The sequence below is a fragment of the Sardina pilchardus genome, chromosome 18, assembly GCF_963854185.1.
Source record: "Sardina pilchardus chromosome 18, fSarPil1.1, whole genome shotgun sequence".
Classification (NCBI taxonomy): Eukaryota; Metazoa; Chordata; class Actinopteri; order Clupeiformes; family Clupeidae; genus Sardina; species Sardina pilchardus.
In genome coordinates this window covers 15,524,191-15,539,440 of record NC_085011.1, presented here as the reverse complement: position 1 = coordinate 15,539,440, position 15,250 = coordinate 15,524,191, and the positions used below count along the sequence as shown (strand labels likewise).

General features: G+C 40.4%; 1 protein-coding gene across 1 annotated transcript; it reads right to left on the bottom strand.

The window, feature by feature from the left end:
- Positions 1 to 552: 552 nt before the first annotated feature.
- Positions 553 to 12,275, bottom strand: LOC134063427 (cholesterol 24-hydroxylase-like). The gene is made up of 15 exons (XM_062518876.1): positions 11,970 to 12,275; positions 10,597 to 10,674; positions 9,905 to 9,989; positions 9,372 to 9,445; positions 8,926 to 9,012; positions 8,199 to 8,337; positions 7,771 to 7,884; positions 7,523 to 7,679; positions 5,908 to 5,970; positions 4,847 to 4,919; positions 3,474 to 3,558; positions 2,938 to 3,048; positions 1,156 to 1,244; positions 977 to 1,043; positions 553 to 777 (listed from the first exon to the last, which is right to left on the bottom strand). The coding sequence occupies exons 1-15, from the start codon at positions 12,131 to 12,133 to the stop codon at positions 631 to 633; spliced, it is 1,533 nt and encodes a 510-aa protein (XP_062374860.1). The 5' UTR covers positions 12,134 to 12,275; the 3' UTR covers positions 553 to 630.
- Between the last annotated feature and the right edge of the window lie 2,975 nt (positions 12,276 to 15,250).

Here is a 15,250-nt window from a genome sequence, read left to right as displayed (position 1 = left end):
CGACGTCCACAGACAAGGTAGAGCATGTTGCATGATTTTATGAAGCATGATGTATTGCGACATCGAAGCAAGTCAAATTTATAGTTTCTTAGGTCTCATTTCATCGACCTACAGTTATGCTACCCGATCTGGTAAAGTTACATAGTGCGATTTTAGCCGATAGAGGGCCGCAAAGTGAATGCAGAAATGCTGTTCACCCTGTTACGAGTTGATGAACTGCTGAAATGATTTTGGAAACATTATTTTAAGGTATGAAAAACTCTTGAGTGTTGCTTTAAAGGGACACTTCATCGATTAGCATTAAGCTTTGTATCTTTAGAAAACCAGTCATGTTTTTGAATGGTCGTGCATCATTCCCTCAGTTTGCCTTGAGATGGGAGAAATACGGATTTCAATGAAACCCATGAATAGGACTTCCTGCTTTCAATTATGTAAAATTATGATTTTTACATCATTGAAAGCAGGAAGTCCAACATTTAAATCTGTATTTCTCCCATCTCAAGGCAAACTGAGGGAATGATGCAATACCATTCAAATACATGACTGGTTTTCTAAAGATACAAAGATTAATGCTAATCAGTGAAGTGTCCCTTTAAAGTAGGCCTATGTAGAGGGCTCTGACTCAGAGGGTTAGGCGTTGTCCCGCAGTTTGACCGTACATCTGACCCCATTCTGTGGCCTCAGGGAGGCCAAGTCCTTGATCTCAAAAGACTGTCCTGGCACCAGGCTGAAGTCGAACCTCTGCACCAGCTTGGCCAGCGCAACCTTTGCCTCCAGCTGTAAACAAACATGCCGTTTATGACCGCGCCTGTTTTCCTTAGATAGATAGTGAGACGGAAATTCTGATCTCATTATGTAATGTGTGACTTTGACATGGGTTAGGTTATTGTTACTTGTGATCTTTAAAATTAAATTACAAATATACATGGCAGTGTCTTTGTATGCATGTGTGTTTGTATGGATGTGTGTTTTTTACCTGGGAAAAGTGTTGCCCAATGCAGGACCGTGGGCCCAAGGAGAAGGGGTAGTAGCAAAAATAAGGCCTTGGCGGATAAAGCATAAAAAACAACATTTTCAAAATCATATCTATCTCCATAATGCACAATATCATTGTTGTGAACAAACTGATCAACATATTGTAATTTGTTGTCTTACTTAGGAGCATTCAAATGAAATCTCTCTGGATCAAACGTCAGTGGATCTTTGAAGAATCTTTCCAGCCTTGAACTCACATATGAACTGAACTGAAAATGTCAAAATTAGATTCAAAATGAAAATGTAAAAATAAATGTAAAATGGTCCATGCAATATGCAATATTGAAATATCAAGTTTGTCTTTCAATCTTACTCAACTGTCTTTAATATAATATATAATATATAAATCAAAGTCAGCATCCGGCCAAAAACCTAGGCTGTAACTGTAAAGAGTTAACTTCAGGATGGTATTTTAATCAATTCGATCACAGACCCACTACTGACTGTAGCCTACAGGTAGCCCTCCCCATTAGCGGCAACAGCAGCATGCAGTCTGTAATCACCTTCCTGCAGTCTGTAATCAGCTGGCTTGCACTTTATTTATATTTAATCTTAAAGGGATATCCCACCATTTGGGTTGAATTACATATTTTCCACCTCCCCACGAGTTAAACAATTGATTTTTTTTTACCTTTCTCCTGTTCATGCAGCCATTCTCTGAGTTTGGCCTAGCAGCCTAGCATAGATCATTGAATCGGATTAGACCATTAGCATCTCGCCTACTAGCATCACGCATAATAGTGGCTAAGAATTCCGGTAATTTTCCCACTAAAAACTCGTCTCTTCTCAAGTTCGAAAGTGTAATAAGACGGAACAGAAAATGAAACAATGAAACAATTTTCTAGGCCAATTTCACATAGAACTATACTCTCAATCCGAACAATGAGTGTAATTCCCCAAATGATGGAATATCCCTTTAAATCTCAGTCTATACTGATATTGTACTATTCCCATCCTCTTTTCAATTGTATATTGCATCTTACATGTGCCTGTTGAGGTGTCCACGACCATGGCAAGGAGGCGGACATTCCCAGCTGCACTCCCCCTCTGGACAATTCCATTACCATATCCCACCCATAGTGTCTAATTTATTTGCAAATGTACATACTGTATGTATTCTTATACATAGCCTAAAGTAGGGTTCAGACCAAAGCGTCCCGACGAGACGAGCCGCGACGTTCTAAAACCTTGCGACTGCGACTCAACGCGTTTAATGCTCTGCGAAGGCTTGCGACTGCTTGCGACTACGTGCAACTTCTAATTCACACCACTGCAACTCAGTCTCGTCGCGTCGGGAATCTTTGGTGTGAATTAGGCCTTATTCTACTGCCCTGCATTCTATTCGTACTGTTCTGTTTTTTATTCTTTTATGTTTATTTGTTTGAGTGCTGTACTTTGAGAGCAAAGTTAACCAAATTCCTTGTTTGTTTACACAAACCTGGCCAATAAAGCTGATTTTGATCAGATCTGGGCCCTGACTGACTGCAGGATCCATGCACTGATCAATAAGATGTAATATCTTTATAGATCAGTGGATCCATGTCAGAACAATCAGGTCTGTCTCCAGAGGGAGCTAGACGGGGTAAACCCAGCCCAATCTGCCTACGATCGCCCTGCAGCTCAGGCTGGAAACCTGCACATCTATCTCTCCTGCTTTCTATCTACATTTTCTGGAACCGATCACAAGCTTATCCACCAGGCGCACCTGGATTGTTGGTCTGTTTGGTTGAAAGAATGTCCAAATGCGTACAGAGTCATTTGAACTATGCCCATTGATCATGCCTCTTGTGCAGTAGGAATACAGGGCAGACTCCCCGGACTAATGTTCGATCTTAAAAGATTGAGCTTAGTCTGGTGATAGCCAGACTAGGAGGGAGCTGCTTGTTGAGCATGGCAACTTACTATAACCATACATCCTCCTGGGATCTTCATTCCATCGATGACCATGTCATGCGGTAGATGGCGAGATGTCATTGGAGCAGTAGGGTACAACCGCAGTGTCTCTTTCAGCACCTACAGACAGAGACATTACATTTGCTTGACGCTTTTTTGGCCAGAGTGACTTACAACATGGTAAACATTTTAAGCTTATTAAAGCAATTGTCACAAAAATTCAAGGACATTTTTAAAAGGTGTAGTAATAATAAGTGCATCAGTGCAATTGTGCGGAGGGGGGGGGGGGGGGGGGTGCAATGGTCCGGAGGGGGCAGACAGACAGAGACAATATTCAGAGAAGAAGATTATGAGTGGGTGGGGGGGTTCTCCTCAAGGTTCCTTCCTGTTAAAGGGTTGTGTTTTCATTGCCACCTTCCCCTAAGTGTTCTCTCTTATGAGTTCAATCTCTGGACTCTGTGAAGTTCACTGAGACCATTTGTTATTTGCATGAATAAATAAAGTTATAACTAAATAGCTGAATTCTTTAACACAGTGTAAATGACCTGAGTTAGGTAGGTGAGGTTTCCCAGGTCTTCATAGCTGATCTCCTTCTTCATCCCAATCACTTCATCCACCTCCTCTGTTAGCCTGGGATTTAATTCACATTCATTTGTCTCCATTTGTCAATGCAACATTTCAAAACATTAATGGTACATCAGCAATACATTACATTACATTTGGCTGACGCTTTTTAGCCAAGGCAACTTACAACATGGTAAACTTTATAAGCTATAACAACAATTTTAGGACAATTTAAAAGGGAAGAGTGTCATAAGAGTAAAACAAGTGAAAAGTGACAGAAAGTGCAGCAGGAATAAGTGCATCAATGAGTGCAACTGGAATTTGTCTCCATGGTTTGTATATTATAGCGTTGTTTATTTCCATTAGGCCATTGATTACATTTACATTTTTTTCATTATTGCTGATTATCCCATAGTTTGTTATTATAACTGATTGAATGACTTGTTTATTTACTATTCTCCTATTTAGTCTTTGTTTATTTTCATTAGCTTTGCTATATTGATACTGTTTACTGTTTATGTTGCTATTCCCTTTAGTCAACACTAGTCTAATCAACTGCCAAATTTAATTATTGTATTGTTTTTGGTTTGTGTGTCGTCTTGGACAAAGGCGTCTGCTAAGCAACCTTAACCATAACCATAACCATAACCATTTGTCAATGCAACATTTCAAAACGTTGCTGGTACATCAGCATTACATTACATTACATTTGGCTGACGCTTTTTAGCCAAAGCGACTTACAACATGGTAAACATTTGATTAAGTATATTTTGGGGGGCTTTTTATGCCTTTAATGCGACAGAACAGTGAAGAATGACAGGAAGTGAACGGGAGAGAGAGTAGGGGTGATATCTGGAAAGGACCACGGGGCGGGAATCGAACCCGGGCGGGGCGCCATGGAAGCCAGATTGCCATGGTCGTGGACACCTCAACAGGCGAAAGCAGGTGATAAGTCAAGGATCAGCAAGACTAGTAGTAAGTAGTGCTATGAGAGGAAATGTTCTCTGAGGAGCTGGGTCTTCAGAAGTAGAATAGAATAGAATAGAATAGAATATATACTTTTTTGATCCCGTGAGGGAAATTCGTTTCTCTGCATTTAACCGAATTAGTGAACACACACAGCACACACACAGTGAGATGAATCACACACTAACCCAGAGCAGTGAGCTGCCATGCCCAACCAGCGGCGCTCGGGGAGCAGTGAGGGGTTAGGTTCCTTGCTCAAGGGCACTTCAGCCGTGGTGGACTGGTCGGGGATCGAACCGGCAACCCTCCGGTTACAAGCCCGAAGCCCTAATCAGTACACCACGGCTGCCAAGTATTTTGAAGATGGAGGACATGACACACTCCATACCTGCTTAGGATCTCTGGATGTCTTCCAAGTTCCATGATAGCAAATGAAAGCTGATTAGCGGTTGTTTCTTGACCTGGATATGTGATCAGTTGGTTAACGAAAAACAGAAGAGCCTGTCTATGGAGAGCTTGTTCAGTCCCTATTACTGTAAACCCCATTGTACTGAATTTGGTTGCAGTTCCACCAGAATTCCACTGGGGGTGATTGCTAGTGAGTGCAACATGAATGGGAGTCTATAGTAGCCTGGCTATCACCAGACCAAGCTCAATCTTTTAAGATTGAACATTAGTCTGGGGAGTCTGCTCTGTATTTTCTACTGCACAAGAGACGTGATCAACGGGCACAGTTCAAATGACTACGCATTTGGATAGTCCTTCGACCAATCAGACCAATGATTTGGGTGCGCTAGGTAGATAAGCCAGTTTGTGATTGGTCCCTGCAGATTTGTAACGGAAGCAGGATAGAATCATTTGGAGGTTGCCAGCCTGAGCTGCAGGGCTAAATCAAATCGCCGGCAGATCGGTCTGGATTTACCCAGTCCAGGTCTATGGAGCTAGATGGCTAAATTTGTCTCTTTCACCTGTTTGTCATTGAAAAATCACATATCTTGTTGTAGTTCCTACAAGTTTAATCTGGATTATAGGTCGAAAGCTGAATGAACTAGTACTTATGTCCTTTTGATTTCTAACAGGCTGGGTCATTGTTGCTCATAACACGCTAGCATTCTGCTAATGAATGACGTCATTGACACGTTTGAAAGACTTTTTAGAACAAATAAGTGACTTTAAAAGTTGTAATACTCAGCACTGTGCTCCCCTTTCGAATGCAACATTCAAATTACTAGACAAAAAACTATATCCAGAGAAAAGTAGATTTTGAGGGGTTCGGCTTCATAGACTTCCATTCTGCTCTCGCCTGTGAGCGCCCTCATGTGGAACCAGAGAAGGAATTGCAACCAGTTCAGAAATGGGAAGTTTCCAGAGAGTGGAAGTTCTCCCCATAACAGTATGAATAATTACATCGACCAAGTCAATTCATTTTCAATGTCATAAGACAGCCACCTGCTATGAAGAATGTGACAAAGTTGTCCAGAATGGTTTCTTCATCATCATCATTGCTTTCTTCTGTGAAGATAAAACAACTTAAAAATAAGATTTTGATGTCAATCCTTAAAGATGATGATTTTTAGATCCCAGATAAAAGTGAAGGTGATATATTCCTGAAGGTGGAATACCCATTCTAATTGAAGGGATTGCAAAGATTGCACACTTCTCAGAAATAAAGTGGGGCTTTTTTCAGTGTGAAAAGTGATATTTTTCTCCTCTCAGGGCTGCAATGCAATGTAAGGTGTAAAAATGTGAGAACATAATACTGTAGCTGGCTTCAGACTGTCGAGCCAGGCTAATTTGGGGGCCACCTGGTGCTAGTAGCTCAGGTCCACCAGCCTCATAACCTTGAGACCTTTCCGTTCAGACTGTCAGGCCATTTAGCCTCTTCACATTACTCCCCGACACGCCCTCACTTGTGAAAACGTCACCAATACCACACATTTTCAAATAGGATAAGCAGATCAAGTCATGTATCTTGAATCTATCTTGAATTTCCCCTTGGGGATCTGACCCTGCCTTCACATTGACACCGCCTCTAGCCCGACTCTAACCCCAAGTGGCCCAACGTTTAGGCTGGGCCAGAAATCAGGGGCTAGTAGCATCAAGAAAGCCTCCCAGTGGCCCCAGGTAGCACCCGCGCCGAGAGATGTGAAAGCAATTCGGCCCAGCTAGCTCGGCTTTGGCTCGACAGTCTGAAAAGGGCTATTGTGTGGAAAGATAACACTGCCTACAGCTAGGGTAGCTTGAGATCATGCTCTACGAAGAAAACCTTTCAGTTTGCATTGCTGTTATCTTATCTCACCTTTTCTCTATTCAGATAACCGATAAAAAACAAACCAAACATTCCTCAGATGGCTGTATCCTACATCCTGCATACTACAACTCCTTCCACTATTAATTTTTCCAAGCCTACATACTTCTACTGTTTATTGATTGTCAAATTAAATATATGGTATGCTGCTCCATCTGTCTTCATCTACAGTTGAAGCAACGTACCTGCACTTTTAAGGATCTGTGTAAGCAATGTATCTGCACTTTTAAGGATCTGCGTAACAATGTATCTGCACTTTTAAGGATCTGTGTAAGCAGCGTACCTGCACTTTTAAGGATCTGTGTAAGCAATGTACCTGAACTTTTAAGGATCTGTGTAAGCAATGTACCTGCACATTTAAGGATCTGATTCTGAGTAAGCAGCGTACCTGCACTTTTAAGGATCTGTGTAAGCAATGTACCTGCACTTTTAAGGATCTGTAAGCAATGTACCTGCACTTTTAAGGATCTGTGTGAGCAATGTACCTGCACTTTTCAGGATCTGTGTAAGCAATGTACCTGCACTTTTAAGGATCTGTAAGCAATGTACCTGCACTTTTAAGGATCTGTAAGCAATGTACCTGGTCCTGCACTTCTAAGGATCTGTGTAAGCAATGTACCTGCACTTTTAAGGATCTGTGTAAGCAGGGCAGCGTACCTGCACTTCTAAGGATCTGAGTAAGCAATGTACCTGCACTTCTAAGGATCTGTGTAAGTAATGTACCTGCACTTCTAAGGATCTGAGTAAGCAATGTACCTGCACTTTTAAGGATCTGTGTAAGAATGTCCTTGGGCACATTCTCTCCATTCCGAACTGCTCTTCTCCTCTCGTCGATCCAGGTCTTTCCCGTTTCTCGGAGAAGCAGTATGGCTTCCTTTATCTCCTCAACAACTTTTTTATTCTCAGGCTGAGACTGGAAAAGGGAAAAAAAACAATGATAAGCCTTAACCAGGACTTTTCAACTCATTTCACTTTCTCTTGTCTGTGCAACACAGTCACCTCACCTCAAAGTCTTTGTCTCGGGTATGGTGGAACATGCCTTTGAGACAGAGTTCAATGGCTCGAGGGAATGGAGAGTCACCTGAATTGAATAAGTCTAAATCTACTCCAAAGGCCACCTGGATACAAACATAACCATCACAATCCAACAAAACATTAGGTTACTTCAAACATAAGCCTCAGCAGGACAGATTCTTATCTAAATATAAAATAAAAGTCTTGCAGTCTACAGATCTACAGATTCAATAGCCTACAGATTCAATAGCCTTATTCTACTGCCTTTCATTCTATTCTTACTGTTTTGATTTGTATTCTTTTATGTTTTATTTGTTTGAATGTTGTACTTTGAGAGCAAAGTTAACCAGAGTCAAATTGCTTGTTTGTTCATGTAAACGTGGCCGATAAAAGCTGATTCTGATTCTGATTGTGTGACCTTGGTAATCACGTCCAGGGTGAACGTGTTAATTAGCTTGTCCATTTGAACAGGAGCCTGTCTCTCAGCGTACTCCTCCAGTTTTCCCATCAGGCACTCTGCTCTCTCATTGAAGACACCCATCAGGCCCCGTAAGTATCTGGTGGAAAATCAGAACAGCAGAGGCCAGAGAAAGCAGTCATTTGGTAGATCAGACAGTAGGCTACAAACAGTGAAAAATATTTGAATGACCTATGTGTACAGACTACAGTAATTTCTTGTGTATTAGGGCATTGTGTATAAGTCGCAAGACAGTGTTTATGCAAATTAAAGAAACAAAATCATATTAATACCATATTAACGGGTGTATTAACCTCATGGCTGAAAAACATTAGACAAAATCAATGTATAAGCCGCGGCGGATAGTTGGGAAATTAATTACGACATGAGCTTGTCTTCTCTCAGAATAAGTTTATGGGCCCTGATTTAAATGGCAGGCAAAGTACAAAGGCTGTCAACAAATAAGTTCTCATGCAAGAGCTGTTGTGTAGCATGTGAAAATATTGAGTTGACTGAACAATGTTTGTGGTTGAGGCTGTTCTCATGCTGTTTGCTGTTAGCAAACTGATCGCTAATAGTTAGACTTGGCACTTTACCCATCATTCAAATCAGGGGCCTTACAGTGAGCTTCTTTAAATAAAATCTTATGTTAAATAGATAAAAGAGAAAATAGTGTATTATTACTCACAAACTGCTAAAAGCAGGATCCATAATTCTCCTCTGTTTGTACCACTGATTGTGATCCATAGCAGTCAGTAGGCCATTTCCAAGAAATCTGACAAATATCAATAAGTTTAACTTTAATGTAATAATAATATTTCAGATATCAGATAAGATCAAATATCAGATAAGAAACCTTCAGAGGCCGAATGTCTACAATGGACTAAGTACATCAGATTAAGAACCACTTTATACAAATGAAGTGGTTTTGTATGTCTTCAGGGGTAATTTAAGGTAAATATGCATCACATTTCATCGTGAATGGAGCTTCTGTTAATGTGAGTGAGAAGCTTTTCACAGGGCAAGTAAATCTGCACATTACTGTAACACAAGACATTACACACACACACACGCACACACACACACACACACACACACACACATGTGTTATGTATTATGTTAACACAATATTACCTGACACCAAACATGCTGGAAAGACGCTTCATCCCCTTTGGCTCTTTACCATACTTTGGCGACATCAGAATCTCCTGTAAGAGCAAGTATAGGCCTTTTAAGGTCTGGTTACAGAGAGACCAGAAAGCCACAACTAAGACAATTTAGGGGCTTTTATTAGAATAGAATAGAATAGAATAGAATATTTACTTTTTTGATCCCGTGAGGGAAATTCAGTTCTCTGCATTTAACCCAATTTAACCGAATTAGTGAACACACAGCACACAGTTAACACACAGTGAGGTGAATCACACAACCCAGAGCAGTGAGCTGCCTGCCCAACCAGCGACGCTCGGGGAGCAGTGAGGGGTTAGGTGCCTTGCTCAAGGGCACTTCAGCCGTGGTGGACTGGTCGGGGATCGAACCGGCAACCCTCCGGTTACAAGCCCGAAGCGCTAACCAGTACACCACGGCTGCCCCCTATTTACCATTTAAGGTCTGATTACAGCAGACCAGAGAGCCATAATTAAGATCAATTAGGGGCTTTTGTTTACCTTGGTCGCCTCAGGGCAGGTCACAAGGAGAATAACAAGAAAGTATAAGTTAAGTCTGCAGACAGGCCCACCTGTTTCAGTTACCCTTGAAAAACATAAAAACAATCAACAAAGCTATGGCAGAACAAAATACAAGCATGTATTCGTGACCCTTTGTAACATCTTTGTATTGTTTTCCTGTTTGTTTGTTGTATTTTCTTGTGTTTTCTTTGTTTGTACTGTTATTTGTACTTTGTTTGTTCCCTCCTATGTAAAGCGACCTTGGGTTTGGAATGTCTATTTCACATTACACAGCAAGTATGACTCAGAGTCAATGACTGTAGCCTAGGCCTACTTGTCACAGTTCTTAGTTGTAGGGATTGTAGAATTTAATTTCATTTATTTTTAAATTTAATTTCACTTATAGAGTGCCAAAAAATTAGTCTCATGGCACTTTACAGAGTGTTAAACATTTAGAGAGAGCTCATGAGTAACAGGGGCGAGTACAAACTAGAATTGGAGATATATGTGGGAAGAAATCTCAGACAGATCCACGATTCAAGGGCCTAACCCATCTGGTCAACTGTTGTTGCTTTTTATTTGTGCTATACAAATAAATTGACACTGACATTGACATTGACATCTGCCTGGGGTCAGTCACAGTTCAGTAAGGTCATTAAGTCTTTAGAATCACTAGAATACAGTCCACTTACCATCGCAGAAATGTGTCGTTAATATTACGGCCAGATCTTGTGTCTGCCAGAAAAGGTACCAAATGTCCAGACAGGAAGCTGTGGATGTCATATTATATGTTATATGTGATGTGTATGATGCGTATGAGACTGTGAAGTGAACATCAAATGCTGGTGTCGTTTTATGGAATGTACTGACATGTGAAGAATATCCTTTATAGGACAATAAAGACTCTATCTATCTATCTATCTATCTATCTATCTTTCTAAAGTTTCTATCTATTTATCTATCTAACCAGCTGGCTAGTAATTATTAAAGTAATCACATAGGCACTGATACATTGAAGCTGGTGGATAAAAAATTGTGAAAATTACAAAGATGCCAATTGTCCTAAATCCTCTTGCTGTACATGTATGATGACAGTCTTAGTGCATAATTTGCTTGATCAGTTTATTTTCTTTAAATAAGATGTTATTCAAGCTGTATGTTATTCATGTTATTCAAGTTGATGACAACCAAAGTTAATGCATGGACATAACCTTATAATCCATAGGCCCTATATGGAAAAAAATCTGATGAATTTGTGTCACATACTTTTTGAATAAGAATCCCTCAAAGGTGATCATGTCTTTTCACATAAAGAATGTATAGCCATTTTCAGATAGATATATAGATCGATACATAGATACTTTATTGATCCACAAAGGAAAATTCAAGAGCTTTGTCTGATCTGATTTTTTGGAGACTTTTGTCAATTTATACATATACAGTAGCCTACAGTATAAAGTATAGAGGCCGTTGTGTAGGCCTATTTCTGATTAGAAATATGAAAATTGTGTGAAAGGTCAATAGACTCTTTGACGGTGGTTCTGCAGCTGGCAGTTGATACAGGTGCAAATCAGTTTGAGTCCTTTATGATTTTTATAGAGCCAATGCAAAGTCTTGTTTACAGAGGAAATTAAAGATAGATTGCCCATGTGTCCTTTTCAAGACCTAGGCCTACGTTACAACGTTTGAACGAAGTTCCTTTGTAGTTCAACAGTTGAAGCTGAATAATTAGACAGACATTAGGTTAGGAGAAGAAGAAGCAGAAGCAGAAGAAGAGGAAGAAGAAGAAGAAGATTTCGGAAAACAGAACGGTGCATTTCCATTTCCATGCACTGTAATAAGAAGAAGCCTTGGAATAACGAAAGTGCATTTCCATGCACGGTAATAATAGACAAATAATATGCTAATATCAATCATAATACGTCTTCGTAACAACAACAAACATACATTTACAAATATGATGCTATTATAATGAGTTATAGTCTTATAGTTTCGTTAAATGCAAAGAACCTCTAAATTCTCGATTGGTGAGTTTTACGCTTAAAACTGTAAAAGTATAGCCTACTGTTTTCTTGGTGGTCCTGGGATATGATCAAACTTTCGATGCACATATTTTGTGTAAAGAACGAAACCAACAAACACTAGGAAAGCCACCGCGACTCCAGCAAACACCAGATATCCAGTCCACACTGCAATATCCCACAGTGTAATCGTATGAATTAGAGCCATTTCTTTTTTTGACAGACGTCTAAATTACGTGATGAGCAATCAGGTATTTTGGTGAAGGTTTACTCTAGTCTAACGTGACATGACAACTACGCTTGACCATAACCATTCGAGGAGGAAGTAGTGTGAGAGTTCATGCTAGGACAAACGAAAAGGTGCGGTTGTTCAGTAGCCTGACGACGTCATACTCAATTCTTATCAGAATATGAGTCTGAAACTGCTCTTAAAGCTATCCCTAAGGGGTTAATCCAGCTCATACAAAGTCATCTATCTTTTGGAGAAGATAATATAATTCAACACAGACTAATGTTAAATGGGTTTGATATAATGGACAGAAAGTGTAGTAATAAACATATTCGCAAGGCTCTTCAGGCTAAAAAAAGAATTACACCAAGGGGGGAATTCTACTGGGGATCTGTGGTTGAAGATGTTAACTGGACAAAAGCTTGGCTCTTGCCTAACAAATATTGTATCACAAATAAAATAAAGGAAGTTCACTTTATAATTTTACATACGATATATCCTGTGAATGCCAGTATTGCTAAATACACAGATATCAGTGCTACATGTTCATTTTGTGATGATGAGGATGAAACACTGCTTCACCTTTTTTTCAATTGTAAGGAAACTAAGTTATCGATAACTTAAATAGACACCTTTTTGATTCCTCTTACTCCCTTGGTATAAAAGACTTTTTGTTTTATTATGAAAACCCTGAAAATAGTTCATTGGAATATGTTGTAAACTTTTTTATTTTACAATCTAAATTTTTTCTCCACAAACAAAAATGGCAGCATGTACGGCCTTCCTTCTGTGCCTTTAAGGCAGAAATTGACTCACTCCTCAGCTCTCTTCTGTTGGTTAAAAATAATAACAAAAATGATAGGCTTTTATGCTTAATTCACACAGTATTGAAAGTATGAATGCTTTTCTCCTCTCTCAGATTAATCTATTTTGTTGTTATTATTTATTTCTGTATACTGTAAGTTGTGTTTTTATTTATTAGTTTGTGTCTTGTCAGTTTGTCTCTGTCTAATTATTTGTATTATTGTTTAATATGTGATGTATTGTTATCTGTACTGTTTTTGCATCAATAAAAAAAAAACTGCTCTGAAACTGCTCCATTCAGCTGCGATTCAGCTGCGATTATGGGGCGTGATTCAACCGATACAGTGCGGGGGGATAACTCTGCACTCATTGGATAGACCAAACCAAACAGAACAAGTTATTGGCTGTCAGTATCTGCGAAATCTAAGACAGAAATATGTAGCAGGGTAGGCTATGGAAAACATCCTCCTTCGTTTTTAAAAATAATTCCTTCAAACTGTATGCAATGAACAGCTCGGGAAGTGTGTCGTTAACCCAACGAGCAAACAGACATTTTTAAACAAACAGGAACAACATCACCCAAACATGCTGTTTTAACTGGGTGAAAGTGAAACTGAAGTTTTCCCACATATCCTCGTTGGTCTAAGTGTTCAGAAATAGTTGTGCGAATCCGTGATAAAACCTCCGTTTCAATAGCTAAGATAAACGAAAGGCCAAACTGCATGAACAAATTATGCATTCATAGCCATAGCGTTTCTGTTGCAATCAAAATCAACCTAAGCGAACTTGGGGACCCCATGGTCTCACACCCAACTCGTTGAACGAGGACGCATGCAGCCGTGAACGTCACTGCTGTTCATATGTCAATCATCACGTAAAGCCCGCCCTGTGAAATGTGATTGGTCCGAGCAGAAGTGTATCTCGAATAGTAGCAGCTGAACGGAGCAGTGCCAGACCGAAGTTCCCTGCAGAAAAAGAATGGAGGCGGGGCTAAACTTCGGTCTGGCATCCAGGCTAGTTGTTCAGGCCTACCAGACATAATCAAACAGGCACAGATCCACTGGATTGGGGTTAACTTGTAGAGGTAAAGTTCAGACAGGGTTCACCTAGCCTGACGAGCCAAGATGTAGGGTCTGGACACTCACCGTAGACAGGGCTCAATCGAAGGGGTGGGATAAACAGTTGTCTTTCAAATTCCCTCCCCGCAATAGGATAACGCTAAACGAATCATCTTCTTGTTTTCAAGTAGCAGGATGCGTAACCTTCCCTCTCCACGCAACAGGATAACGCTAAACGAATCATCTTCTTGTTTTCAAATAACAGGATGCGTTACCGTCGCAACTTCTGGTCGCATGTCAGTCACCATTATGTTAAGCCCGCCCACCGACTTTATACAAGCTGTGATTGGATCGCTGGTGCTTCGGGTTCTCAGTTCCCTGGCTCAATGGATCGTGCCTAGACTGCCCCACCAGCCAAATTACATTTGCTGCCGCTAGGGGCGTCTAGGTAAACCAGATCGCGTCTACGAACGTAGGCTGTTTCAAAACGCATATCCTGCCAGTAGTAGCCTATTGTGAGAACGTAGATGAGAACGTAGGTTGTTTCAAACCGCATACCTCTGTCAGTAACCTACACTGCGAGTGTGATTGTGCACTTAGATGAGTCTTCACTTGTAGAGATGAGAACCGACTGTCATTTTTAAAAGATGTTTATTACCTGGCCTGTCTCAAAGAGGCCCAGCATGAGTGGACAACAGCGCACTCTTGTGGCCGGTGTACACACAGTGCAGTCCAGTCATCACCAGATATCTCATGATTCCACAATGCTCTGACTAAATAACCAAGTAAGATAACTGTATGTGTAATAAAGATGATCTACTATCACTACTATCTTACTACATCTATACTCTGTTTCAGGTTATGTTCCATCATAACTTGGAAGGAGAGGTGCAAACGCACACCAAAGTCGAGGTACAGGCAACTATGTTTAAAAGCTTATGGAGAGAGAGAGAGAGATGCCACACACTCCGAGTTATTAAGTGAACTTAAGTAAGTTTTTAATAAAGCGGTAACGTTTCGGCCTGTGGCCTTCTTCAGATCGCATTATCGCATGTGTTCCATCATAAACCACCACACCCCTGGTGATCTACCTGGTCGTTGGACAAGATGAGATGACGTTCACCTGGTCGTTCAGCAGACATGAAGCTGCTGCTCACTTGGCCCTATAGGGTTACAAGAACGTACATATATATATATATATATATATATGTGTGAGTGTGTGTGTGTGTGTGTG

What these genes read in the sequence shown, in the direction of transcription:
- LOC134063427 (XM_062518876.1), bottom strand. Translation starts at nt 12,133, where the DNA reads ATGGCTCTAATTCATACGATTACACTGTGGGATATTGCAGTGTGGACT. An exon ending in CCAGGACCACCAAGAAAACA is followed by an intron (nt 10,675 to 11,969) that starts GTAGGCTATACT and finishes TGACATCCACAG; the next exon opens with CTTCCTGTCTGGACATTTGG. An exon ending in CCCTGGACGTGATTACCAAG is followed by an intron (nt 7,885 to 8,198) that starts GTCACACAATCA and finishes GTTTGTATCCAG; the next exon opens with GTGGCCTTTGGAGTAGATTT.